The sequence below is a fragment of the Varanus komodoensis genome, unplaced genomic scaffold, assembly GCF_004798865.1.
Source record: "Varanus komodoensis strain SLA01 unplaced genomic scaffold, ASM479886v1 scaffold17, whole genome shotgun sequence".
NCBI classification, from domain to species: Eukaryota; Metazoa; Chordata; class Lepidosauria; order Squamata; family Varanidae; genus Varanus; species Varanus komodoensis.
Genome location: NW_025335505.1, coordinates 26,140,467 through 26,168,216, shown reverse-complemented (window position 1 = coordinate 26,168,216; position 27,750 = coordinate 26,140,467). Strand labels below are relative to the sequence as shown.

The 27,750-nt window shown below is 42.1% G+C and overlaps 1 protein-coding gene across 4 annotated transcripts; it reads right to left on the bottom strand.

The window, feature by feature from the left end:
• Positions 1 to 421: 421 nt before the first annotated feature.
• LOC123021607 (transmembrane protein 14C-like) lies at positions 422 to 27,275 on the bottom strand. 4 transcript variants are annotated; one of them, XR_006414355.1, is made up of 8 exons: positions 27,131 to 27,275; positions 25,617 to 25,693; positions 20,788 to 20,889; positions 18,915 to 19,002; positions 17,921 to 18,041; positions 10,561 to 11,392; positions 5,818 to 5,981; positions 422 to 1,402 (listed from the first exon to the last, which is right to left on the bottom strand). XR_006414355.1 is itself a non-coding variant. In XM_044426508.1 (5 exons), exons 2-5 carry the CDS (start codon positions 25,690 to 25,692, stop codon positions 17,981 to 17,983), a joined length of 327 nt encoding a protein of 108 aa, XP_044282443.1. In that variant the 5' UTR covers position 25,693; positions 27,131 to 27,275; the 3' UTR covers positions 17,014 to 17,980. The 4 variants fall into 4 exon arrangements, 1 of the variants encoding a protein (XP_044282443.1); XR_006414357.1 differs by lacking the exons at positions 5,818 to 5,981; positions 10,561 to 11,392; XR_006414356.1 differs by lacking the exons at positions 422 to 1,402; positions 5,818 to 5,981; positions 10,561 to 11,392 and adding an exon at positions 16,852 to 16,932.
• Between the last annotated feature and the right edge of the window lie 475 nt (positions 27,276 to 27,750).

Below are 27,750 nucleotides of genomic sequence, written 5' to 3'. Positions count from 1 at the left end.
ACAACAGCAAAGCACCATGGAAAAGCAGGGGCCATTTAGGCAGGATGGAGGCACAGCTGCAAACCTGTGTTGCTGCAGAAACATGGCAAGGGGCAGCCACTGCAGCTACAAAAGGACCTGCATTACTGAAGCCACCTATAGAAGGAAGAGCTTGGTCTTATATAGCTCTTCCTCTAGAGCGCCAGTGGTAGTTTTGCTGGTTCTGGTCACCAGAGCAGCTCAGATCCTGTCAAATATGACATAAAAGTATTTATTAGGAAGGGATATTTTGAACTAACTAGTTTTGTTGCCTTGTCATAGCATTGTGCTTATGCTACCATTATATAATACAAAAGAATGAAAGTTGAAGAGTTTAATCTCTTTAATTTTCATTCCATTTTGTCAATATTTTAAAGTACATTTTAGCTCAGTGGAGAAATTATAGAGTAACTAAATTTCCTTTATTTGCTTATTGATAATATGTTCATTTCATATTTAAATCACATAGAAGATGGCAGCAAAGATGAAACAATAAGTCTTTCTTCCTTTTGGCTTGGTCATGCCCAGCAGAATAAATCATTTTATTATTTTTACAAATTCATTTCATTTTCTTTTGCCTCTATGCACTGCATTGTGAATACATATATATTTTCCTGTATTAGTACATTAGAAGTGTGCCATGGAAACATTTGCAACTCCAAAACTCTCCAATATATAGAAATAAAACTCAAGGCAAATCAAACAAGCATTCCCTATGAATAGCATTTTTGTTCCTTTCCTTCTTGTACATTTTAAATAAGCCAAAGGAATGCTACTCATTGTATGATTTCAAGGCTAAGCTAAACACAAGGTTGTATCCCAGTCTAGTGAACTGATATGATGTGAAGATGTAAGACAAAACTAGTTTGTAAAAGCAGAGGGAAGGCATAATGCAAACACTCCAGAAAGTGGAAACTGGAGGCAGTGCAGTTTTAAGAGTTTGTTCTGCACCACTGTTCCAGTTAGAATTGTGGTCCCTGCACCTGCTATATGTGTGAGAATAAAAGCTTCCATTGGTATGAATGAGAGCCTTTCTTCCAAAGCAAAAAGCAGGCAGAGGCCCCACCCCAGAGTTGAATAAGATGGTAATGAGGGAAAAGTTGCACTTTTTCTCCCCATGTGAGGCCTAGATTGCATCCCCATCCCCAATGCTTATGTACTTTAAAAAACAAAACATTTATACAGTTGCAAATTGCAGAAATACTAATTGTGCCCTAGGCTAACCATAGATTAAGTGATGGACTTTGATTGTTAAGTTACTGTAGCAGTAATTTCTTTCTGCATGGGTGGGTGTTCACGCAGCACTAGCCCTGTGTTTTCAGATGTCCTGGAGTTGGACTTGGATGGATCCCGTCTCTCTGTCCATGCTTTCAGCCAGCTTGATCTGCAGCAGAATAAGATGGCCAGAATTCAAAAGAGTCTGCACTGTTAAAGACCACAGGTAGGTCACACATTTTGAATGCTCCTACTTGTGAAACATAGACTTAAGGAAGTCTTAAGACACCAAGGAGACTAGAATAACTGCAATTCAGAGAGGACAAAACTGGGCTAGATGGACATAGGATCTGTCTTGATAAAAGACAACTTCTTGGGGTCCTGTATTGTTGAAGACCACACACCTGAGCGTTTTAGAGCTATATAGCAATCTGGAGAAAGGGAAGAAGGAACACTGTTCTTTCTCTCTTACTTCCTTCTAGAGCATCCTTGTATAACATGGGAAGAGCAGTAGTTTAACCTCATGGCACCCTTACCCATGATCCTAACTTATTCTTCCAGGATACTTAAAAGTTGTTAGGGCCAAGGTACAAAACTGACCTGCAGACCAAATTTGGTCCACCAGGCTGGTTCATCCAAACTACAGGGACTGGCCCCTTCCTTCTACAAAGTCCCCCCCTCACATAGAAGAGTAGGCAGGAAAGCAACAGAGCTGTATACCCTGCCAGTACTTTTATTTTGTAGCGTATTAATCTTGGGGAACCCCCAGGCATGTGGACACCTTACTTTGTTTCTCAGTGGCCCCATTTTGATTCTGGTCCTGTTGGCACTCGGCACCTGGGTTCATTATTAGAGAGGGTGATGATAGAAACTTCTGTGGAAACCCTAAGATGCCGTCAATAATATCCCATTCTTTTTTCATATCATTTACACTTGATAAGTGTGAAAGGATGATTTGAAACAAGGGAGTAAAGAGATTTAAAAGGCTAACAAAAAAATTACTTAGCCCAAAGGAGGGGAGGGGCCAAAATCAGATAGCACAAGGTATGGGGAAACAGGCACATAGGCAGGAGGGCCAAATACTTCCTGATAGTTTATTGACAAGCTGGGCAGAACAAAACACCTGAGCCTATTGTAGCCCACCAGGGGCAGGGCTGGATTGGGAAGAAGGGCCGGTGTTGGGGCAGCGCGGAGTAGGCGGGTGGAAAGAGTGTAAACTCTCAGTACCCTTTTAGCCAATTAGGGGAAAGGGGGTGTGAACATGTGCTCAGGTGAACATAAAAATGGGAAGGAAACCTTCCTTTCTATTCCCTTCATTGCAATAAAGTTTTAAAAAGAACTCTCTGCATGCCTGGAATATTTTTCTCTTCCGACGGAAAGGAAAGAGTGATCGTAACACACTCAACCAGCCATGTCAAGCCAAGACAGGAGTGGGAATATGAGCTGGTTTGTGGCTACTCTCTGGCTATCTCTCTCCAAATTTTCTCTAAATTTTCAAGGCTAATACATTTCAGATATTTGTTCTTCAGCTTATTTTCCTTGTGTCTCACAAGTAAGTGTGCCATGAAAGCATTGAGATGTGGTACCCACTGGAAGAACTAGTGGCACTTGGAGTGAATTACTGTTCGGCTTCATTTGATCATTTCACTCCCAAGAGTCAGCTAGTTGTTTTATAAGCAAACATGCAGAAGCAATTTCTATTTTATCCATTCTGAAAGTCAGCCTACAGAGTAAGGAAGATACAACAGCTATTAAGTAAATGGATATGGGAGGGAGAGAGCAAGTTAAATCATTACTTTTTCCATTTGCTGGAGGGATAGACATCCTTGTCTATTGCAAGCAGGAGAAAAACAGGAATTTTGAAAATGAAATGTTAATTTGCCAAGGGTCAAGGTTTTTTTTAAAATGTTTGTATGAACTATGTGTAGGTATTTTCCACTTGCTGGAGGACAAACATTTTTGTGTTAGACATTTTACATTTTTATCACTGTCCTTTCTGTATTTCATCCCTTAGCACATTTGTTAATTTAGAATCTTTGTCAACAACACACTGTATTTATTGTTATATTCTGTACCTTCTGTACTCCAGCTTGTAAAAGATAGCACTTAGTGTGCCAACCTGCAAAACCCCATGGAAAATTATTGGAATTCTGTACTGTGTTAAATTCTCTGCCTGCACAGGCTGAAATCCTTCATTAAACAGGCATGATGAATTTTGTACAAACTGGTTTGTTTTTCACTACTGTGGTTGAGCTTATGCAACCTTGAGAACTGTAGTTCTTTTACATGACAGTAATTGTGATTCAAAGATAAAGGAACTGGTGGTTCAAACCTGTCTTGTTCTCCCACACACAGACTTTAATGAGTCATCCCTTGCTATGTTTGCTGTATCTACAAGATCTTGAAATCTCTGATGCAGTTGAGTCCACCATTTCAGACTAGTGAGAATTCATTCCTTTCTGGAATTTCTGGAATTTTACACTGTCTCTGTCTTTCTATAGGGACATCCCACAATTTTCTCATCAAGAGAGCAGCTGTTTTAATCATGTATTACTAAAAGTTCCAATGTGCAAAAGAGATTTTAGAGGATTAGGCACTTCGCTGGTACCTGCAGAGCACTCACCAACTGCGTTTGTACAAGAGACATAACTGGGAACAGCTTATCAAATAGTGAGTAATAGGTATTATACAGTACCTTTCTCATTATATGTATTCATTTTCTCATTAGTGACTTCTATTTTCTCACTTGCATTAATGGTGAGTAGAAGCTTGAACTGTGGACCAAGTGGCAGTCACAGGACACCATAGTCTCAAGTATTGCAAGCTGAGTCTGAGAAACTATGGATGGGGAATAAGTTCAGTGGGGGCTGCATTATTCTCATTGTAAGCCGTCCCGAGATGCCAAGGCATATGGTGATGGCATATAAAAGTTCTAAATAAATAAATAAATAAATAAATCTTCCTTGCCTCTCCCATCTCTTTCTTCCCTTCTATATCCAGGTTTGGTAAGATACTCTGTTTTTTTAAAATATATAGCATTCCAGAGTTATCCATACAAATGGCACCATTTAGAAATAGCCAGCTTTCCTTAAAAGCCACGAAATGGCTGGAAAATAAAGAGAAGTCCTTTGAAGAAGGTGACGTGGTGAAAAGGTTCCACAGCCTTCTGTGAATGAGGATCATGAGTGCAGAATACATTACTCATGTAAAGAAGCTCTTGGAGACCGGAAAATCTGGTATTTTCCTAGGTGGTAACATTGCTCACTATAAGCCCTGTATATTTTGGCAATTCTGCACTCTAGTATAGCCCCACCTTGTAATGCATAATGGAACGTATAGAAACTTTTAGAAAGGTAGAGAGTAAACGCCCTGCAAAGGGGGTGGGTAGACACCTCATGTGAAGGATGCTGTAATCTTCCCACAAAGCACTGAAATGCTAGAATATTTGCATATGAGGTTTCAGTAACATACCTGTAACATTTCAATCTTTCCCACAGTGGTTCCTTTGCATTATGACAATTCCCTACAACACCTGGCTGACTGGAGATGTTGGTAGTTGTAGTCCAGCACATCTGGAGGGACCCAATCTGGGGACAACTGATCTCAGTCTACTCAGTCAAGACTCAGAAAAGCAAGCATTTTGGTACTCAGTCCAAAGGTCACTTTTTAAAAAGCAGATTACTCAGAAAGCAGTTTAATTCCCCCAGTTCCAAATATGTCATTCCTGTGATTTCCTCCCTCCCATTTTTGTTATTCATCTAATCTGTGGAGCAGAAGGCAGATGTGGCTATAAATATTGCTGCTTATTAATTCAGTATACACAGACTCTGATTCATTTGAGAATTTGACGGCATAATCCGACCTCCTTGAATCTGCTGCCCTCCAGATGAACTTCAGTTCCCATCAGTTTTACCCAATGCAACTTCTGGTCAGGAATGCTGGGAGTTGTAGTCTAAACCATCTGGAAAGCAGAAAGCCAGCATAATCTTTCTATCAGATATGTGATGTTACTGCTTGGGAATTAGGTACTGCAGGGGTTGGCACTCTCAGGAGAACATTTTCAACCCCTATATCTTTCCCCGTTACAGGCTGCAGACTGCACAGTTCACAGTCCACCCACTCCAATTTCAGCAGCAAAATTAGCAGCTTGCTGCTGAAATTTGACAGCAACCCACTTTATAGCACTATAGAATACTACTGTAGTTTAATATAGCTTGTTTACAAGCAACATTTAACCCCTTTGGTCTTCCATAGCTGCGCTGGATGCTTTTTTAGTTAAAAATGGGGAAATGTGGTAGGTACACCACAGGGTTCTGGGGCCCACATGCAGCCATAAGCTGCACATTACCCAAATATCTAATGATTACTAAAATAAAGGCACAACCCTGTGCATGTTTTATTGCTGTCCTGTGCTGTCAAGTCATCTCCAATATATGGTGACTGTAACATCCAACACCCAGCACTCCCTGACCAGCAATGGGACTTTCTTGCTGTCTAATATGCACCTAAATGACTGTATAAAAAGACACAATGGTTATATGGAAAACTGCTACCTGTCTCTTTCTATTTTCAGATACCACATACCTCTCTGAGGATCAGATGTTGTGATTCACAGTTGTGCTGGAAGTCAAGAGGGTTAGGCCTGGTTTATGAATCAAATTGCTGAGGCTTCTGCCAACAGACAAGGGGCTGGCCTTCACAAACTGTTGTTGTACCCCAGCAAAGCAGTTGCTGCATTCATAGGATGACTAGATACAAAAGACAACAAGGCTGCAGTGCATTTAATGGTTTTGTAGCAAAGAGAAAATATTGTCCGGTAAAGCTTGTCAGGACAAGACAACAAAGTACCTACCTAGCTCTGCTGATGCAACTGTGGAACAAAAGGGGGCAATTCTAGTCCCTGCTTGGCCTTGGAGCCAACTGGGTGACTTTGGGCCAATCACAGACTCTGCTCAGCCTAATTCACAGGGTTGTTTGCTGTCAGGATAAGATTGAGAGCGGAAGGGGGCAAACGATGTAAGCTGCCTTGAGTTCTTCAAAAGAGAAAAAGGTGGGATATAAATCTAATAAATAATATCAGCTCCAGAGGGCTGCAAACACTCCAAAACACATTAGGCAGTGAAAAAAGTGGGAGAGGGAGAAAATGCTTTGCACTTGCAGACCTCTATTAACATGATGTTGCATTGAACCAAAAGTTGCACTTGCAGAAACACAGTTTTCTATTACTATTTCCAATACAGATACCATAGATACTTTGGCATCTAGTTACCTGCTGATTATACAGAGAAAATTATTGATTACATGATTAGTGTTCTGTATACCAGAACTTTCATGTATTTGTAAAATCCTGTTAAATGGAGAGTTGATGCCAAAGTAAACTTGTAATGCCAGTACTTTTCCGTGTTATGAAACTGAATTTTCCATCAAGATTGCTGTTAATGGTTTGAATGAGGTCATAGATTGGTCCAATGTAAACAAGAACTATTAAGGCAGGTTGACCTCTCTTAGGCTGCCACCATCATCCAACTGTCCAGATAGTCATTCTTGACTGTGCCTGAATTAAGTGAACAGTAGGAAAATGAATGCAGAGATCAGCATGATGTTGTTATCATGTGCCATCAAATCATACCTGACTTTGACCAACCCCAGAAATGAATGCCATCTAAACTGCTCTGTCCTTCACAGCCCCATTCAGGTCTTGTAAACTCAAGGCTGTGGTTTCTTAGAATCAATCCATCTCTTATTTGCTGTTCTTCTGCTTTCAACTTTCCCTAGCATTGCTTGTCTTCTCGGGTGAGTTTGGCATTCTGTTTAGCATAATTAACCTTTATTTAATAGGTTGTTTTGTCTTTCCTAGCTTCCTTTGCACAACCCATTGAGATTTCTGTACTTTAAGAATGGGGAAGGCCTGATTTATTTCTAGTTATTGTGATCCTGTTGTAATGTCAACCTTGGAATAAAATGAAAAGTAAGGTCACAATCCCAGAGTTGTTTGGAGAGAAAAGGCCTGCAACCCTCAGCATTCCTCAGCCAATTCAGTCTTTTCTCTTTTGTAATATGCCTAGGATGGTACCTTAAGAATCTGGTATTCTGAGCACTACAAAGCCTTTCTACCAACATTACTGAAAAATACTACAGCACCAAATCCAAGTCCTACAGTTACTGTAAATAATGGAAGCAATCCATACTTGTGAGGAGAAGCAAATTTTTGCCTTTCGGTAATTTTACATAGCTTTTGGCTCTTGCCTCTTGGCAGAGCAGTGGAGCGGCAGAGGCAGAGGCTGGGAGAGAGTGCTGAGTGGCCAGGGGACCGGCGAAGGCAAGGGAGGAGCTGGGCAGAGGAGCAGAGGGACAGGGGCAGTGGAGAGGAAGGGAGGCAGGGCCAGAGGGGCCAGGAAGAAGCATAGGGACAGGGCCACTGGCCTGAGGGGCTTATAAGGCCGCACTCAACTGTTGGCTGCATCCCTTGCCTATTAGTTGGGAGACTCACTCAGCGGTGACAGCCAGGTCACGTCGCTTCCTAGAAACTATAGAGGAAGGGTTCTTCACACAGAGGGTCTGAGAGGCGACTGGGGGGGGGGGGGACACACATCCTTGACTTGGTCTTGACCAACAGGGAGGAGCTGATAGATGAAGTACATATTAGGTGAGCTCTGGATGCGAGTGATCACTCCATCCTTCGCTTTGAGATCAGGGGAATGGGGATGTGTAGCAGGTCGAGCACTAGAAGCTGGGACTTCAAGAGGGCCAACTTTGGCCAACTGAAGGCCAGACTGGGGAAAGTCTCCTGGGATAGGTTACTGGAAGGCAAGGGAGTTGAGGAGGGGTGGATGGCGCACAAAAGAGAGGATATGGAGGTGCAAGCATGTATAATACCTCTAGTCAGTAAGGTGGGGAGGCGGAGGAGAGTGCCGCCATGGATGCGAAAGGAGGTGGTTAGAGGGATTAGACCAAAGAGGAACCTCCGTAGGAAATGGGTACTGGGGCAAATAGACAAAAGGGTATACCGGGAGGAGGAGGCCTGTTGCAAAAGGATTCTTCACAAGGCTAAGGCTGATTACGAGCTGAGACTTGCCAAGAATATCAAGAGCAACAAAAAGGGCTTCTTTCAGTATGTAAATAGGAAGAGGAAGGGGAGACAAGTGGTGGGACCACTAAATAAGGAGGAAGGAGATCCAGTGACTGGTATGAGGGAACAGGCACAGATGCTGAATGACTATTTTGCCTCTGTGTTCTCCCCAAAGTAGGATGGGGGAGATCCACATAGGAAATTAGATGAGGCCGGGGACTTAGGGGCACAGATTAGAGTCACCCCCTAGAAGTTGAGGGGCTCCTCAGGGCATTGGACATTACAAAGGCTCCAGGCCCTGACGGGTTACACCCGAGAATACTTAGAGAGTTGGCAGGGGTTCTCTCACGCCCACTGGCCTCCATTTTTGAGGCCTCATGGAGAACGGGTGAAGTTCCGGAGGACTGGACGGTGGCGTCAATGGTCCCAATTTTCAAACAGGGTAGTAGAAGGGACATGGGGAATTACAGACCAGTTAGGCTTACGTCCATTGTAGGAAAAACAATGGAAAGGCTCATAATAGCAAGAGATCTAGTGATGCTAGATAGGGAAGGAAGACTGGCAGCCACACAACACGGCTTCCGCAGAAACAGGTCCTGCCAGACAAACCTTGTGGAATTCTATGACAAGGTTTCAAGGTGGCTAGACGGAGGGGATGCAGGTGATGTGGTTTACCTGGATTTCAGCAAGGCCTTTGACAAAGTGCCCCATGATATCCTGGTTGAGAAACTGAGGAGTTTTGGGATACACCAGAGTACTGTCCGGTGGATTAGGGCATGGGTGACTGACCGAAAGCAGAGGGTAACCATTAGTGGGGAATCATCAGGATGGCGGCCAGTGACAAGCGGGGTCCCCCAGGGCTCTGTCCTGGGGCCAATCCTGTTTAATCTTTTCATCAATGACATGGAAGAAGGGGTGAACAGTCTGCTGATCAAATTCGCAGACAACACTAAAACTGGGGCAGCGGCCACAACTGAGGAGCCTGTACTCCAGATCTAAAAGGATCTGGACAGACTATGGAAGTGGGCAGGAGACAACAGGATGGCGTTCAATGTGGGTAAGTGCAAGGTCTTGCACTTGGGGCATAGGAATAGGTGTCATAAGTACAGGTTAGATGACAAGTGGCTGGAGAGCAGCCCTTGTGAAAGGGACCTCGGGGTACTGGTTGACTGCAGGCTAAACATGAGTTGGCAGTGTGATGCAGTGGTCAAGAGGGCGAACGCCACCCTTGGTTGCATAGCCAGAAGTGTGGCTTTTAGATCAAGAGAGGTATTACTACCACTCTATACGACTCTGGCGTGCCCGCAACTGGAGTATTGTGTTCAGTTTTGGGCTCCTCATTACAGGAAGGATATAGCTAAGTTAGAGTCAGTGCAGTGTAGGGCCACAAAGTTGGTGGCTGGTTTGCAGGGGATGCCATATGAGGCGAGACTGAGGGAACTGGGTCTCTTCAGCCTGGAGGAGACTCAGAGGGGATCTGTTGGCAACATACAGGTATGTGAGGGGGTATCATACAGAGGTGGGTAAAGACCTGTTCTCCCCTGCAGAGGAGGGCAGGACATGCTCCAACAGAGCAAATCTCAGGGAACCAAGGTACCATTTAGATGCCAGGAAGCACTTCCTGGCAGTTAGGACCCTGAGGGTATGGAATGGGCTTCCATGGGAGGTGGTAGAGGCCACCTCGGTGAGGGTGTTCAACGATAGGCTGGACATGCACATGGTGGGCATGTTGTGAGTGGAGCTGGCTGGAGCCGGGGGTCAAACTAGATGGCCCGGGAGCCCCCTTCTGACTCACTCTATTTCTGTGTTTCTATATCTATCTGTGTTTATCTATAGTTAAATGTTACCTGGATCTAGAAAAAGTTAATGATCCAAAGGTACAAGCCACAACTTTTTTCAGATGGCTAGAATTTTGCCAGCTTTTATGTGATCAAAAGAATTTGTTTTATAGAAAAAAGCAGTAAACAGTCCATTAACATGTGCACACTGTGATAATCATAAAAATGCAGTTAAAGAGTCATATAATAGAGAGAAAAAGTTAATGAATTTTATGAAGATAATGCTTGTTTTCATGTCTCCTCCTTCTTTTTTGAAGGCACAGGATCTTTCCAGACAGAATTGTATGCCTGTGATGAATGATGATCAGAAGAGCCAGGGTGGGTGTGTTTGTGTATGTCTGTGTGGGTGTGCACACACCCACATGCACGCACACATGTGAGATATAAATGGGAACAAAGTTTCTGAAATCAAATGTTTACTTGCATGCTTCCAGAAAGACTCCTAGCACTAGCAATCGAATGGCATTGTATCATCTTTTCTTCTTCAAGGGTTTTTTGCCACAAGACAAAAAGGCTTAGCTGTGGAAAAAAGCAGTGGGAAAACTCAGGAGGGCGACGCATGGAAGATGTCTTATACAACTCCACCTTTGAAGCAGGGTGAGTGCACAATAGAACCGCTGTTTGGAAGCACCCCCCTTTCTTTGTGTGTCAGTTTCTCAGTGAATGCAGTTCTTCAGACTTTTGCAAACCAGCCACCCGGTGTGTACCCCCCACCCCACCCCACCCCACCGCTGTTTTCACATTCAGGTATCCCACAGGAGTTTCACATTTTCTATCCTGACTGCCACCTGTCTTACTCTTCAACAAGGATTCTGTGCAAGATTTGCCCTTATCTGTACCAAAGATGGATAGGAGCCCTACCTTTGGACCATGCTGACTGTGCTTTTTATTGCATAGTACTCTCTTTTTAAAAAATGTTCAGTGTGCATCACATACTAATTCAGTGATCCTTGCAACCTGTCTGGCAGAAGAGGCTGCTCACTTTTGATTTAAAAAATGCTGGTTTCCAGATGGAGGCCAGGGAGGAATGCTGAGTAAATCAGAGGCTGGAGCCTGACAGATTCCCATGGTGGATATGTGATGCAGAGAGCAACAGCTTATGTGGTGGTCTAAGCCCGCACTTGAACTCAAGCATAAGGCAGCAAGTAGAGAGCAATCCCCATAGCTGCTTTTGTCATACCTCACTTTGTCCAATGGTAGGGCTGATCCGGCTGTTTCTTCTGGTCTTTTACTTCTCTCCCTCCTTCATAGTCTATAAGAGGCAATTGTGGAAGATCTGCATACATGGAGCAGCCTCACAAGCAGAAGAATGTGAAATTACGCTTGAGGACTCAGCTCAAATTACATGGCTCCTTAGAAAATGCTGCTGCTTTCATCAAAAGGTCTGGCAACAGCTACGAGTACCATTTTTCTTGGTATAGAACACAGGATGCCACAGTCTTTGCATCCTGTCGTATAGATGCACCTTTGGTATAGATCAGATAAATAAATGTATTTCCAAGGCTTTGAATAAAATATGCTGGTAGCTAGCCCAAAGGCTTAAAAACATAACCCGACAGGAGACTTCCCTTCTTTATCATCAAGTGCCAAGCCTAGCTTAACACTGAACACTGGATGACCTAGAGAATTAACAGCTGACACCAAAGGAGACTTTCTGGGTCACAGCTCAGACGCTTAACAATTACAGGATTGAGCCAGTGTGGTGTAGGGGTTAGAGTGCTGGTGTAAGACTAGAGAGGTTCAGATTTAAATCCCCTCAGGCTGCAAAGCAGACCAGATGATGTTGGGCCTGCTCTACTCCCACAAGGATTTTGTGAGAATATGGTGGTGATGGGGAGAAAAATCATATTGCTGCCTTCAGCTCCTTGGGAGGAAGATACAGATGGAATAACGTATAAACAATTCTTGAGCATGTGGGCTCTCACAACCCTGGGAATAGAACTCTGGGTGTCCAAACAATGCTTAATCCCAGGCACCCTGGGGTCTATTTTTGGCAGAAATGTTTTCTGCGTTGTTCTCCCTTCAGCAGGTTCTTCTTATGCCTCTCTCGATATGGTGCTGAATGCTACTAAAATAGCAATGGAATGTGGAACAACCCCCTCATGATGCTATGAGAAAGGGACCAGTAAATGTGGCAGACCTAGCCATCTTGCTACAAAAATGACATTCATTCTTCTTTTCTACAGTGCAGTTGAAAACAACATTCTTCAATTGAAGAAATATTCCTAGCTCTTTCTCATTAGATTTCAAAGGTGTGATATGCCTTCCTCCATGACTTCCAACCTACATTAAGATTCCTTGTTTGTAGTTACACTGCAAACTTGGATTCTCTGCCCTCTTCTGGTGCTAGCCATGAAATGAATCTGATAGAATTTGCATACCAATATAATCCACAGGTAATCATTTCCTGGACAGCAGAGCAGAAAGGAGGGTAATATTTTGTACAAAAGAAAAAGCTGCATTTGAAGGCAATGTAAGATTCTGGCTGAACATCCTGCGCCAGCATTTTGCACAGCAGTGGCTTAGCAATTATAGCTATGTGCACAGCAGTCATGGCAGCAATAGATTCGCTCTCTCGCTGAAAGGAGAATGTACAGCATTCAGACTTTGGCTGGCTGATACACTGGATTTACTTTCCCCCAACTCTTCCTTAGGCGATCCCCTTCACTACCTGAGTAGAATGAGAGGGAATAGGAGAGGGAACGAAAGCGATTAACTGAGAACTCTAGGGAGTTCAGTGCACCATCACAGGGGAATCTGGGACATGCTGCCATTTGGTATGGGAGACAGCCAGGTCAGAGGGAATGTGCACTACTTCCAAGTGAAAACCAGTGTGTCTTAGTGGTTAGAGGTGGTACTCAGGAACCTGGGTTCTAGTCCCCAGTCAGTCTGGATGCTCACTGGGTGACTTTGGGCCAGTTATTGAATCCCAGCCTTAAATGATTATTATTATTCATTACATTACTGTACTGCCTGTGGCTGAAGCTCTCTGGGCAGTTCACATCAAGTCACTCATCCAGATTTCAACTAGGCCTGACCACACTTAGTTTCCAAGTTTAGGCAGGACCAGGCACATCATGCTATATGGAAGGATTATGTAAGATGCCATAGGATTTTCACAAGAGGAAAACAGGGATATAACTGTAATGTAATGATATCATCATTGGGTATGAACAGAACTCACCTAAGATATTTTGACAGTCTAATCAAAATTCTTTGCTTCCTTGAAATTCCTTACCTTTTCAGTACTGCGGGCAGAGCCTACTAAATTGCTTGAAGTAAACCAACGGAATTCTAGTGGTAATCTAAGGATGGGCAGAATAGTTTTGAACATGTCTGCTAGTTTTTACAAAACACTATTGTATTTCCTAGTTCCATGACCAAGATTAATGCTGAAGCACGTGCATAGGTGTCTTCTTACACCGGTGTGGATTTTTTTTAAATTGCTGTTGGGGAAGTTGCAGTGACCAGGGCTCTGTGGTGCACATGTGATGGGACTGCAGTCATGCACAGGAATTCTAGTCCAAGGTATTTGGAATTATATCCAAGATTACTCAGGCATCAGTCTATCCAAGTCTGCTGTTGGCAGTATTTTATTTCATTACAATAATTATGTATATAAACAGATTGCAGAGTGGTAAACAAATGCTGAAATTAATGGAAGACCATAGCAGACTTTTGTTGTTTTTATACACTATATATATATAATTTATTTATTTAAAGTGGCTGGTCACTCAAGGAAATCTTCTTGAAATCTTTTCAGCAGGCACCAATATTTGTGCCTGCCTCCAGAAGCAGAGTGTTACACAGAAAGGGGCAACCACACAGAAGGCTCTTCCCTGGGAGGACTCCAGCTAGACCACAGCTGATGCAGAACCATGGCTGAACAGTGGTTGTATAATGCCACTGGGTCCATAGGTTTGTTTGTTTTGCAGAAGTGGCTGCTCTGCTCTACCGCCTCCTTAAGGGCAGAAGGAATGGTGGCTTTGCATAAGGATACATGTACCCCTTCTTGGATCCATCTGGTCATACCCATTCAGCTACCTTTTATTAGCCAAAAGAAATAAGGTTAAGAAGTCACACTGTTGGTCTTATTGTTGCAAGCACTTTGTCTACATCGTCAGGCCACAGCAACTAAAACTGATCCTGCAAATCCAGCAGGTGACCTTGTCAGGCACCTCAATTAGAGCTGCACTAACAACAGTGTCATGTTTCCCACGGAGACGAGATGTTGGTCTCAGAGGGTGATGAAGGTCCTTAAAGAGACTAGGGCTCCATTCACTGGAGGAGAATGTTATCCCCCAGGCCAGCTGAAAGATCTCTGCTGGACACTACTCAAGGATGCAATGGAGGCAGCAAAGTACGCTTTCTTTGCTGCCCGCAGTGCAGTGCAGTGCAGTAGGCATGGATATGTGCTCCAGGGCATGCTCAGTCATCTTCACCTTGAGTTTTCCACCACTAGCACTCTAAACAATTCCCAGCCTGTGCCACAGATTGCAGCTCCAATAGTGTATCAAGCACAGGCGATGGCACTCAGATGCAATCAAATCGATAGCCTTCCATGTCACACCATGAGACCAGGGCCTTGGCTAGATCACCAGGCCATGAAGTCCTGAGCCAGAGGACCACAAACAGCTTCAGGCATGGAAATTAAAGTCACCCAGAACCACTGTTCTTTGCCAGTTTGTTCAGGGAAACCACTGAGTAGCAAGGTGAGTGGTACACTAGCAGCATCCATGCTCTGTGGCCCAACACCAGGTGTAGCCCTCTCAAGGTCCACTGCAATGTGGAGCATTTTCCTGATGAAAGAGATGGAAGTTCTGTAAACCATGACAACTCTTCCCCACTGGCCTTTTAACCTATATTGGTGTTGCATCAACTACCCAGCTGGATAGTGCTGAACCAGATCAGTCCCACCCAACTTTTTATTTAAAACTTATTTTAAGTATTAATTTATTGGTTATTTGTAGGATTTTACATTTTTTGAAGCCGAGATGCACCGGGTTTTAATATTTTTATTATATAATTTTGTTCTTGTTGTGAGCCACCCCGAGGCTTTGTTGCGATGGGGGCGGCATAAAAATGTTTTAAATAAAGAAATAAATAAACGTATCCATCCAAGGTGCAGTTAGATGTGTCAGATTGGCCTAGTCATCCACAGTTACATTGGGAATGAAGGTGGTCTTGCTGTGGACCGATTCAGTGTTAAATAGCACTTCTACAAGACAGGAGGGCTTAGTGGATGAGCTACCAAGTATTGCGGGATGTGGGTGGAAGAGAAATAGTGTATAAACATCTGTAACTCATACTACTCGGAAGTTCTGACCTCATGTCCTCCTGTCTTTCCTTGTGAGTCTAGTCACTGGAAGACAGGAACCACCTTGATGGGTTTCAAGCACATCGTTACCACACTGGAACTCTTCTCATACTCTCAACAGCCACCTCAGCTCAAACACACTCTCAACATTCACAATCTCAGCACACTCCATTCATCTGGTCAATCACATACAACCAAGCCAGCAGAGTCACAAATTATAGCTTCTGAGTATAACAAGCCACCATATATGAGAGCCAGTATGGTACAGTGATTAACAGCAGGGGACAGGGGATTCAAGTAATCTGCATTTTAGTCCCCACTCTGTCATGGAGCCAACTGAGTGATTTAGGTCAGTCACAGGCACTCAGCCCAACCTACCTCTTAGGGTTGCTGTTGTGAGGATAGGCAGCAGCAGCAGAATGATGTAAGCTGCTTTAAGTTGTTTTAAGAAAGAAAAAGATGGGATATAAATCTAACAAATAATCTATGCTGCAGCAGGCTTGCCAACTTGCCAAGCTACACAAAGGACGACCAAACCTTATCTTTCCCAGCAGTCATTCAAACCTACATTCACTAGTTCATGCTCGCTCCATCTCTCACCTGGAATGCTGCAAGCACTTCTCTCCACTAGCTCTCACCCAGAGGGAATTCCCGTCTCCAGCTACTACAGGCTCCCACCCTCATAAACCCCAAGGGCAGAACACAGATACAAGTCTATCATGAGATGCTCTCTAGTCTCACCCAGAAACTCTTCCCATTCACCACAGATATTAAACTGAATGAACAAGAGAGGCAAAAAGATTTTACAAATAGATTTTAGGGGTCGTCTCTTTTCATAGGCCAGGCTTCTACACCTGCGGATTGTGTGCAGCTGCATTCAGAGTGCAACTATCCACTGGGCCAATTTTGCTAGTGCTTTACCAAACAGGTATGACAGGATTATATGTTACAAATAAAATGGAACAGTTCTGGAACAGTGGTGCCTTGTGAACCAAAGAGAGTAATTTCACTCCTGCTGTTTCATGCATGAAGGAAAACATGCTTCCATTCATGCACACTATTGTCAAATGGAGGCTGGGCAGAGGAGAAGAGCCCCTGAGTTTCCCAAGTGCAATATATGAGGGCAGAGTTCAGAATGTAGCCACTGTGTGTTGTCAGTGAGATTTATAAGAAAACATCTAGCAACAGGCAATGTTTAAAGTTGCAGGCTTGAGGGTTCTAGAAGTTGTAATCCAACATATCTAGAGGGCACTGAGTTGCAGAAGGTGCTTGGGTTTTTTGCTACCAGCTAAGCCCCGTGGATGGGAAGACAGGTATGAACCTCTATAGAGGATAGTGTTGAATTAAGACACATAGGTGCAGATTTGCATTATTTCACAAAGCAAACTTTGAGCTGCAACTTGCAAGGCATCTTTAATGTTTAGTTTGCCATAGCCCACTCTGTCAGATCTGGTCACCGGCTCTCTTTAAAGAAACTGCAACAGAAGCTTTGTGTATTATATATGCATCATATACAATATCTTCCTGTTTCTCTTTATATAAAGACAAGACTTGGAGACATGATCAAAGTCTGTATTTCAACACGTTCCACTAATTAAAAAAGCAGTTTGAGAAAGAATAGTGCAGGAGTACCCTGATCCAGTATACATATATCTGTACATATTAAAAACATTTATTTTCAGTGGCATTTTAGCTAATGCAATAGAAACAAAAACATCCTCACACTTCCAACATAAACCTCAACTATTTCTCCACTGAAAATTACTCCAGCAAAGGTAGCAACATCCCATAGGACAGCCCTCCAGATAGTTTAGACAATAACGACCACCATTCCAGATCACTGGCCATGCTGGCTGGGACTGATGGGAACTGGAGTCTATAACATCTGGGGGCACCAGGTTGGAGAAGGCTGGTGTGGCAAGCAAGCAGTGCATGGCTTACTGACTCAGATGCATTTGCTTATAGAAACCTTCTCCTAAATGGTCCTGCTACATGAATGTGGCAGAGAAATGTCACACCAGCAGGCTGTGTAGGAGCCAAGTGTGCAGCTCATACACTAAGGCAATTGCTGCTAAAGTTGGAAAGCAGCTCAGGGTGATCCGATTCTCTGCTGTCTCCCAGCAGGAATAGAACAGCTAAAACCTGGCACGTATTGCACTCACCCAGACCTTTCCCTGCTGGCTCACAATGCATAATCTCTTTCTTAATTAAGCCAACTGCTTACCTCTGCCTTTCCAGGCACTTATTACTGTATTTAGCTCAGGGGAAAAAGATTATTAGGACAACATCAGCATACCAAATGTTATATCATAAACAGCAGTTATGCCTGAAATCTGGAAGGGTATTTTTGTACACAAAGAGAATCTTGTCCATTATCTGCACTATATGTTTATATATTTTAAAAAATTAGACCTTTCACATGTTTGGGGTATGATCATTCTCTCATTCTATTTAGCACATCACCTTTGACCTGATGCGTTTCAGTCTTCTTATCCACATGCCAAAACCACATGGAATGTTCTTTTATCTCTCATGAGCCTTTTCATTTATCATCTTCAGTCCAAGTCTTCCAACCATCAGCAAACTTTAAAGAAAACTCTAAGTCAGTTCATGGACATAACGGAATAGAGGAAAGACTCTCCCATACCATTCATATCCCCTCTCATGTCCAGCTGAGACACAGATTGGAGGGAAAAAACCACTGGCTAGTGCAGCTTTCTTCAATCTAGCAGCCTCCAGGGGCGCTGGACTACAAATCTGCCATTCAACATAGCTAGATGGGGGATTCTGCAAATTACAGTTCAGCACATGTAGAGGGCATCACATTGGGTAAGGCTATCCATTAAGCCGATAACCTCAACTCTCAGCCTCACTAAACTGATACCATATAGTCCTTAAAAACCAGTTAAAGGATAATGCTTGTCTCTTCTTTTTCCAGTGCTAACATTCCCTGCCTTCATCTATCCCCTCTGGTTGGTTCACACTGCAAGTGAGAAATATTCCTTTCTTGATCTGCCCAAGAGGCCCCCTCTGACTCACTCTGTTTCTATGTTTCTAATTGCAGAAAATAGGAATATATTCACAAACTCAGTTTTTTTACTGGTTTGCATCAGCCAAAAACTGTTCCAAATATCATTTCAGTGACCTTCCAGTGCATTTACTCATATTGGGACTAAGTAATCTATTTTATTGGAATTAAGTAATCTTTACTTCACTGCAAAGACTACATTAAAAATGACCTGAGAAATTAATTACTTCATCACTTCAGGGTCACAGTTGATTTTTATATCAGACACCCCAATATTGCCCTTCCTAGTGAATAGAATGCTATTTTAAAAAATATAATTACAGCCTGATCCTATCAGCAAGTTGTACTGATGTAATAGGGCTTTCTCCTAAGCAAGTGTGCATAGAACTGCGTCCTAATTTCTGAAAGTAAGGCAAGTGTGCACAATACCTTGCACCAGCAACCAATCCAGCAGGCATGAATTTCCTTGAATTGTAGAATCTCACACCCATAATGGCAGTTAAGGTTCCAGAAGCAACTAATTGGAAGATAAAAAACAAGGTAGCATTATCTTCTGGGTGTTTCTCTAAGTAACTGTCAACATGTAGAGAATGATAAAGAAAAACCAACAGCATTGTGCATGTTAGTATTTCAAATACAGAAACAGAAATCCAGAGTTTAATGTTACAAATGCAAATATTTCAAATCATTTTGTGACATTCTCAACATCATAATTACTTAAAATCATTTCTTCCTTCCCTCCCCCTTCTAAAACAACAAGTATGAACAATGAACTCTACATGGCAAAGTGAAATTCTCTGCAAATGCATCCTGATTATAGGATGAGGCCCCTTTCATCATGGCCTCAGAGAAGGGCAGAAGAGCTGTGCCCAACTGAGCTACAGTCTCAAGCAGTGCTCTTTGAGGCTATGGCTCAGTCAACTTTCCTCCTCATGTGCCTTTTTCTGATAAGGTGAGGTGCAGAACGAAGACCATTTCAACTGAGCCAGCATCTCAAGGGATGTACCTCCCCTCCAGAAGTAGTCCAAGATGCCTTGACGTTTACTGAAGAAAGTGAAAGTGGGCATTTGATTGCCTGTTCTAATTTCCTCACCAATCACTGCTACATGCGTGGACCTGTGAGCAATACTGGCAGTTCTGGACTTCAACACTGTACCATTAAAACCATCTCCAAGTGCTACCCATGCACCAAAAATCACCAGCTCTGCTTTTCGCTTAGGGCCCAAACACATGAAGCTATGTACTCCTAGATCAAATTAGTTCACCACATAAATAAAAACATTTATTGTTATTTATTATGTGAAATCCAGTGGCCTTTGCTCGACAAAGCATTTTTCCAGTATTCAGCCTGCCATAGTTTGTTGTGAAGAAACTGACCAGTCCTCTGCATGTTTGAACTGCGTGAGCACTAACTGAATAGTTTCCTCCAACATTCTGAGTGATGAACAGCAATCTGCCTCCCCCTCACATCAGTGCCATTTTACAAACTTGTGCAATGTACAGTCCTGTGCATCTGTTCTCAGAAGTAAGTTCCTCTGTGTTCAAAGGGGCTTCCTTCCAAGTTCAGACTTGCCCAACCTTTGGACCTCTTAGGAAGCTGCCTCATGCCATATACGGCCTTGCCTAGGGTTTCTTGAGGGATTTTTTCCTAGCTGTACATAGAGAAGCCAGGGGTTTGACCTGACAAGCCTAGCAGGTGCTCTGCCATTATGTTCCATCTCTCCAACTTCAACTCCCATCAGCCCCAGCCAGCATGGGAAATGGTCAGGCATCCTTGGAGTCGTCTGGAAGGTACTGGGTTGTGAGGGAGTCTGTGTGCATTCAGCATTCTTAGAGCACAATCCTATTGCTGTTAGAAAATTGTTCCAAGAGTAAAGATGAGACTTGAAATTCAGAGTGCCCTCCCCCTGCTCCTGCAGCCAGTGCAAAGGAACTGTACCAGCTGCAGCTCTGGGAATGCAAAACCAACCTCAAAGATGGGCTTTTGGAGACCGGGAGGAAAAGAAAGAGGTTCTACCAACATATGTGGAATCCTAGTGGCAGCTTAGCCTTCTCTCCTCACGCTCTGGGACCAAATGCTTGGGTGGCTGAAAACTCATGGGTTCCTGATACCAAACCCATGAAATGGCCCTAACGTTACTCCAAAATACTGTGCCCATAAAAATAGGTGGTTTTGCAGCTTTTGCCAAGTGGCTTTGTTGCTATTGAATAAGGCCAGTAGTGCTACATGGACAAGTGCCAGAAAATATAGACATAGTAAAAGGTTTGCCATAAGAGTTATTTTGATATAGTGTACACTTACATAGGGAAAGCCAAATGTTCTTTGGGTCTTGAGACAGTTGGTAAGCTCCCAGTCCAGCTAAACCTCCAAAAAGAAGACCAGCAGCCAAAGATGGGACACTACCTTGAATAAACAAACAAACTGCATTTGTTAAGTGGTAAAGTATGCACTGACTATGTAAGGAAAAATCAGTAACATTTTTGTTCTAACCAATTGTCAGCTAATACAGCATTTCCTGTGCTTCAAAAACTAATTTATTAAATTCATAAATTTATCTCATGTCTTTCTGTTAATTTATATATTGTTGGTTTAAAGTGACTAACAATAAATCAAATTCAGATTAAAACAAAATCATTAAAATAACTCCCTGCATCAATTAGAAACAAGAGATATTGAATGGGACCTAGAGCCTGATAAACGGAACCATTCAACAGTAACCAAAAGTGGTGATTCTTCCCCAATTTAGTTTGCAGGTCACTTCTCTCTTTATAAGCTGATAATGGGACTAGATGAGTTTCCTAACCTAAGCCACTCTCCTAGAATACTACAGGATTATCCTGAAAGAAGAAAGTGCTCTAAGGGCTTATTTTAAAGGATTCCAATATAATGCTGATCTCTACCATGGGAAAGTTGTAGAGGGTGGAGCAGACATAGGAGGATTGTTCTTTTCAGCGGGATTTCTCTTTGTGTTCTCTAACCAAACAATGGTTGCCCAAACCATAGATTGCATGACCTGGGTGCAGTGTCAAACTATGATTAAATCAAAGTCGTGAGGGAGTCAGGATTGAACGAGGCGAGTCCACAAACGTGAGCACAGGGCTCAGGAAAAAAAGCAACCAAACCAGCAGGCAGTATTCCTTGTCACACCGGTGCTACCATAAATTATACTTCATTAGTGCAAAGCTCCTCCAGTGCAAGACCAAGGGCAAGCCTGAGTAAAAATGTACTTTCCTGCAAGCAAAAAATATAACAAAGTGAAGAAAGAGACTTAATCATTGTAAGATGGAATTACACTCCCTAGGACTACTGTAATGTACTCTACATGGAAGTGCCTTTAAAAAGTGGCTGAAGGCTTCAACTAGTCCAGAATGTTGTGGCCAGAACATTGCTGGGTTTAGGGCCCAGTGGGTACTGCCCACTGATTTGGCTGTATTTGTCTGTGCCTTGCAGCTTGTACATTCTGCCTCCCCTTGTTCACTCTTGTTCTGACTCTCCCTGCTTTGACTAAATCACAGTTTGACACTGTATCCAAATAATGCAAACTGTGGTTTGGGTAAACCATTGTTTGTCTACAGGACAGAAATAGAAATCCTTGTTAAAAGAAAAATCCTGCTGTGTCTGCCTTATCCTCCATAACTTTCTCATGGTAAAGCTTCACATTATGTTGGTGTCCTTTAAAATAAGCCCTTAAGAGTACTTTACTCTCAAAAGATAATCCTGCACTATTCTAGGAAGATGTCTCTGGAGACTGCTTCTAGTCCCATCATCGGTTTATACAGTGAGAGGTGACCTGCAAATGAAATTGTCCTATTCATAATAAATACACTCAATTTAAATTTCTAGTGCTAAGATCCTTATGTTTCTTTAAGCCTTTCACCCAGATACCTTTAAACATAGGTATTTTTACTTTTGATTTGTTTGTTCTTTAAACAGAAATATGTTCAGATGAAGGACAAAAGAAAGCAGAAAACAGCTAGTTGGGTCTATGCACCAGCACAAGATCGCCCCTACCACTTATTCTCTGGAGCCATATTTTTCAGAAAATGCGATTCTATCTTGTCAAAGTACTGCAAGATAAAAGCCCCACCTGTGGCCCCCATAACATCAAATGTCTCACTGCAAATCAATGCATAGATTTTTCTGCTGAGGTTAATGGGAATTATACATGCAGGAGGATATTATCTCTAAGGACTTTCATTGCAGTACTTTGATCCCTTTCCAGTACTACAGTGAGTTCCTAAGAGACCTTCTTTGTTCAATTATTCATCTGCAGAAAAAGCCATGGGGAAGAGGGAAAAATGCTGGCTTGCAGGCATTGTCACATGAGCAGATCCCTGTTTGTTCAATGGGAGATCCCCATCCCTTTCTCCATTCTGCAGCCCCTTGCACATCCCCCAAATCTGCCCTAACCCCCTCCCCCAATTCTCCACAGCAGATTTGAGGAGGATGGAGGAGGAAAGAAATCTGCATTACCAACAGCCTTCCTTCCACTGGTACAACATCATCATCAGATACAACCCATTATTTCCCCCTACTGACACAAAAGCCACAGCTTGTGTATGCTCTTTCTTTTGTGGGAGCTTGCATTCAATTAAAATTACTGACATGTTGAGAGATGTGAAGGCCTGGAGAAGGGTGACTTCCCATGCAAAGTTTTCAAGAGGAAGCACATTCCTTTTCTGATTTCTTTCCCCCATTCATGGGATTTTTTTTTACCTTGCCCCCACAAAAAAACCCCTTTATGCAGCATTTCCTGTTTCAGAATTAAGAGTAAAGTACTTACAGCTTCATGGAAGTCCAGAAATGGAAGGCTTGCCTGAAACCAGCAGACACACTTTTTAGACTGATTTGGAATTAATTTAAATTGATTTTAAAGGGTGATTTGGAATTAAGGAGTGTGAAATTAATTCAAGCAAACCTTCCATTTCCTGAAGCCCATGAAATTCAAACAGAACCCATGGCTCTTTCAGATATCAAGGACATAGCTGTACGCAGGTTGAGCCATGGCTGGGGAATGCTGAAAATTGTAGGCCTTTTTCTGCCTGAACTTGAATGAGAAGTCATAATCAATACAATTTCTATTAGAATTTTAAAGACTACAGTATTTAAATAAGGATAATAGCTTAATAAACCATGATATGACTGTATCCTGTGCAGCCCCTTTGTCCTTCCATTAGGGACATGAGCAAACAAACCAGGCAACTTCTAATTAACTATGGTTTCTAATTCTGTCCAATTAGAAAGCTACATATATCAGTCTTGGAACATCTCAGAATCATAAGGCATTATATGAAATTGGTTTCAATTTCTTGTTTTAAAATTGGTAACTATAGCTTCTTGGTTTGGACAAAATGTGAAACTGTAAGTGTGCATATGACTGTAGTTTTCATGTGTCTAATATATCAATATTCAAATATATTGCCAATTTATGGTTTCATTAGAACACTAGGTTTCAGAGCACCTTTTCTAAAAATGCAAACCTCCCTAGAGTTGGGGGAGTCCAAATAAATCTTTATAGAGAAAGCCTTTTCCCCAGAAATCCAAGCCAGGCTCCTCTGTTTCTCTGAAGCTTTATTAGTCATCTGTTTCTTTAAAAGACAGAGAGACTCCATTCCACTAAGGCAGCTGCTACATTTAATTGCAAAACCAAGAGGCTGCTGTAGGTTTGTCTCTGCAGAGAGGTTTTTCCTGGATGTTATCACCAATAAAATTGCTGAGGTTCCTAACACACAGAGGTCTCCCTGTGGATCCAAGCGCGTATTCTTGTAGGCTGCAAAAATGGTATTCCCTGACAGTAGTTTCTAGCTTATGCTGAGTCCTATATGTCATTTCTAAGACCGTATCATAAAAGACCTTCTTTTTCTACAATGTTCACAGTTTATTTTCAACGTTCATTTTACCTTTACCTTTACAGTAGTACCTCAGCTCACGAATACCTCAGTTCATGACCAAATCAAGTCACCAACAGAAATTTCAGAAAATTTTGCCTCAGGTTGCGAACTCCCCATCGGGTGACAATCGCAACTATCCCCCCACAGCGCGCTCGCATTCGCACCCGTCTATGGTCGCAATCGCGGTCATGCTGAGGGGGGAGATGGCCACATTTGTGCTCGGGAAGGGGGGGAGATGGCCGCAACCTTTGTTGTTCTTTGTCACTTTGCTTCAAATTTTTGTGATTAAAAAAAAAAAAAGTTGCAGAACGGATTAACCTTATTTACATTGAACCTTATGGGGAAATTTGACTTGACTCACGACCAATTTGAGTCACGACCAGAGTCCTGGAACGGATTAATTTCATGAGCCAAGGTACCATTGTATTCTTACCTATGATGCAACTGTATCTATAACACTCAGTGTATTTGTAATCATTGTCTGAATTTTACAGAATAAAATTTCCAAGATATACATGACACAATTCACATTGTTACAGCACAATTGTTACAGCCCAATCATATTCATACCCAGTCAGAAGCAAGTCCCACTGAATTCAGTGGGCTCTACTCCTACGTAAGCAGATGTGTGATTGTAGCCTTAAAGCAATAACTAAATTTAGATATAAGAAAGATTTCAACTTTGCAACATTTTCACTTTATTTTTGGGCACTGAGGGGAAGCATTTTTCCCCCTTCTGATTCAGTTTTCAGAATTTTTCTGTCTCTAGACAGGATAGAAAACTCTAACAGTGGTAATGACTGCAAAAAATCTACAACTATAAGGATAATTTTAAAAGCCTGTAACTGTACCTGCAAAGTTGCTAATTTACCCATTAGGTTCACTGTTTGTCCTCAGCACTCATTTGTGCAGGGAAGCACTGTTGGAACATCAGCAAAAAACAGTTTGCTTACACTAACAAAAATTAGGGTGTTGCACAGGGAGTTATCAATATGTACAAGTAGATGACTGTTTGAAAGTTTATCATTCCAAAACACTTGCTCAGTTAAAAAGGGGGATCCATTATATGTAAAAGCCAATCAGCATCAAGAAAAGAGAGCTAATAATGGTAGCTTGTTGTCTGTTCACAGTCTCAGAATGAATACTTGAAGTTTTCCTTCTTAGAAGTGGACTTTCCATTTTAGGAAATAGATTTAATTGCAGAAAAGAAAAGACCTTCAGGGTACATAGATACTCTACCTGCTTTTGCATAGCCCATGATTCCACCAGAAGCCACTAAGGCTGCATAGCCAAAACCAATCCAATCCAGCCCCATCCTGAAATACAACAGAATAAATCTTAATGGGTTATTGTAATAACTCAAACACTACTAATCATAATTTTTTAAGAAGTGAAAATCAGGGATACAAATAAACTTGATGTCTCCTGTATGAAAATATCTTTAAGCAAGGTTCATCCCCTTAGTTCCTACTACACAACAATTAAGAATTCATACTCTCAGCCTTGCAAACTGGGTTTATGGAAATTACCTATTTATGAATTCCTGTTTATAAGTTCTTCCATTCCTGATTACCAAACTTACTGCTACATGTGTGCATATTCTCGCTCGCTGCCTCTGTCCCTTCAATTCATTTCAACAATGTTAATGAGGAAAAGGAGAACAAGAGATTTTCAAGTTCTTTCTTTTTCCTTATTTTTAACTTAGTTCAGTCTCAGATTCACCAAGCAGTTTTGGATACAAGTCAGAGCTTGTAGTCCTTATATATAAATAGAATTTATAAAGAGATGCAGAAAGAAATGACATGTTGATTGCAAAGTATCCTGAAAAGGCAATGCAATATTAAGCATTCTTCGGGAAGGGACTCATGTCTGAGTAGTCTTTTGTATTAACTTTAATAAACGCCTACAGGCTGGAGTAATATATAACAATTTTTCCTAAATGACCTTCTAAATTGTGGGCATATGAGGAACAGATTAAAACAAGTAAGCAAACCAACATAACTCTCAGACTGAACTATCTTATTTTATTGCTAAGAGAATAAAATCGACCCTGACTGCACTACAGAGAGAAAGGGTGGAATACATGATATAATAAAGTCACTCTTTAATTGCAGGCTGATGTATATAAAAAGTGCATCTGCTGTTTTAATGAAATCACTCTCAGTACTATTTGGCTTTGCAGACAATCATTTCTAGAACAAATGCAGAGTGTTCACATATTAAACATTTAGGGCATTACACTATGCATGGGTGCTTAGACAGACCTAAATGGTATAACACTGTAGGACCTTTTTTTTCTGTTTAAACCTGCAAGAATTGTGCCTTTAGTTATTCTGTTTTCTGGAAATGTTTTTTCCAAGTCTAATTTTAAAAAACCGATTATCTAGGCTAGGGAACACAGCTATGTAACTCAAAAGACTATTTGAATATTTGTGGTCACAACCAAGAGTATTTTTACTGATCCTGTTATTTTTTTGTGGTGCGAAACAAGTTTCTTGGTGAAAAAACCCCAATCCATATTGTTTAATTTTAATAATCTGTCTAATTTACAACTGCATCTGTTTATCTGTTGCAGCGTGTCTTCCTTCATCCATCAACTAATACATGCCCCAAAGATCCAATACAAAGCCAGGGGCTCTTGATATGCTCAGTGAAGGGAAACAACTGCAGCAAGAGACAGGCTTAAGAGCAGCTTATTAACTACTTTCTGAGGGAAACGCCGCAAAGCATCTCCGTTCAGTGAAGCTACTCACTCTGCTGTTCAGCCGCAATGGACCGTTCTCGTCGAACCTGCCTCTCAAAACCGAACGCTCCCGGCAGTGGAAATGCTACGGAAGAGCAAGGCACGTGAACGCGGGCCAATCAGAGCGAAGGCCTTAGCCGCAGTTGGCAAAGCCGCGGCCAAGCAGCGTATTGCCCTGGGTTTTTCGCCTTTCCGTTTTCCCCGGCAGTAGTTCCCCTGCTACGTCAGTCCAAACGTACTGAACGTAAGAGTTCACGTTATGCTGATAGCTCCGTATCTCTACTGATTATTTGCAAAAAGAAATATTTAAACTAGTCGTGTTTCAAAATAATAGTTCCTGCGATTTTAAAACACTTAAGAAATATATTAAAGTATCTCAATATGCCATTATAGTTGCACATCCGCTCCTTTGTATATTGTCTCTCATTCTCAAGCTGTCCACAACATGATGTTGTGCATGTTTGCTCATTAAGTGCTGTAACATCAGTATTTTCAATGCAGCTTACTCCCACGAGTGTCATAGGATTGCAGTTCATCAGTGTAAGACCAGGTAAAGAGCATGATTTCTAGATACATAACAAGAACATAGCACATTGAATCCAAGACACATGAATCTTACTTCATTGGGTC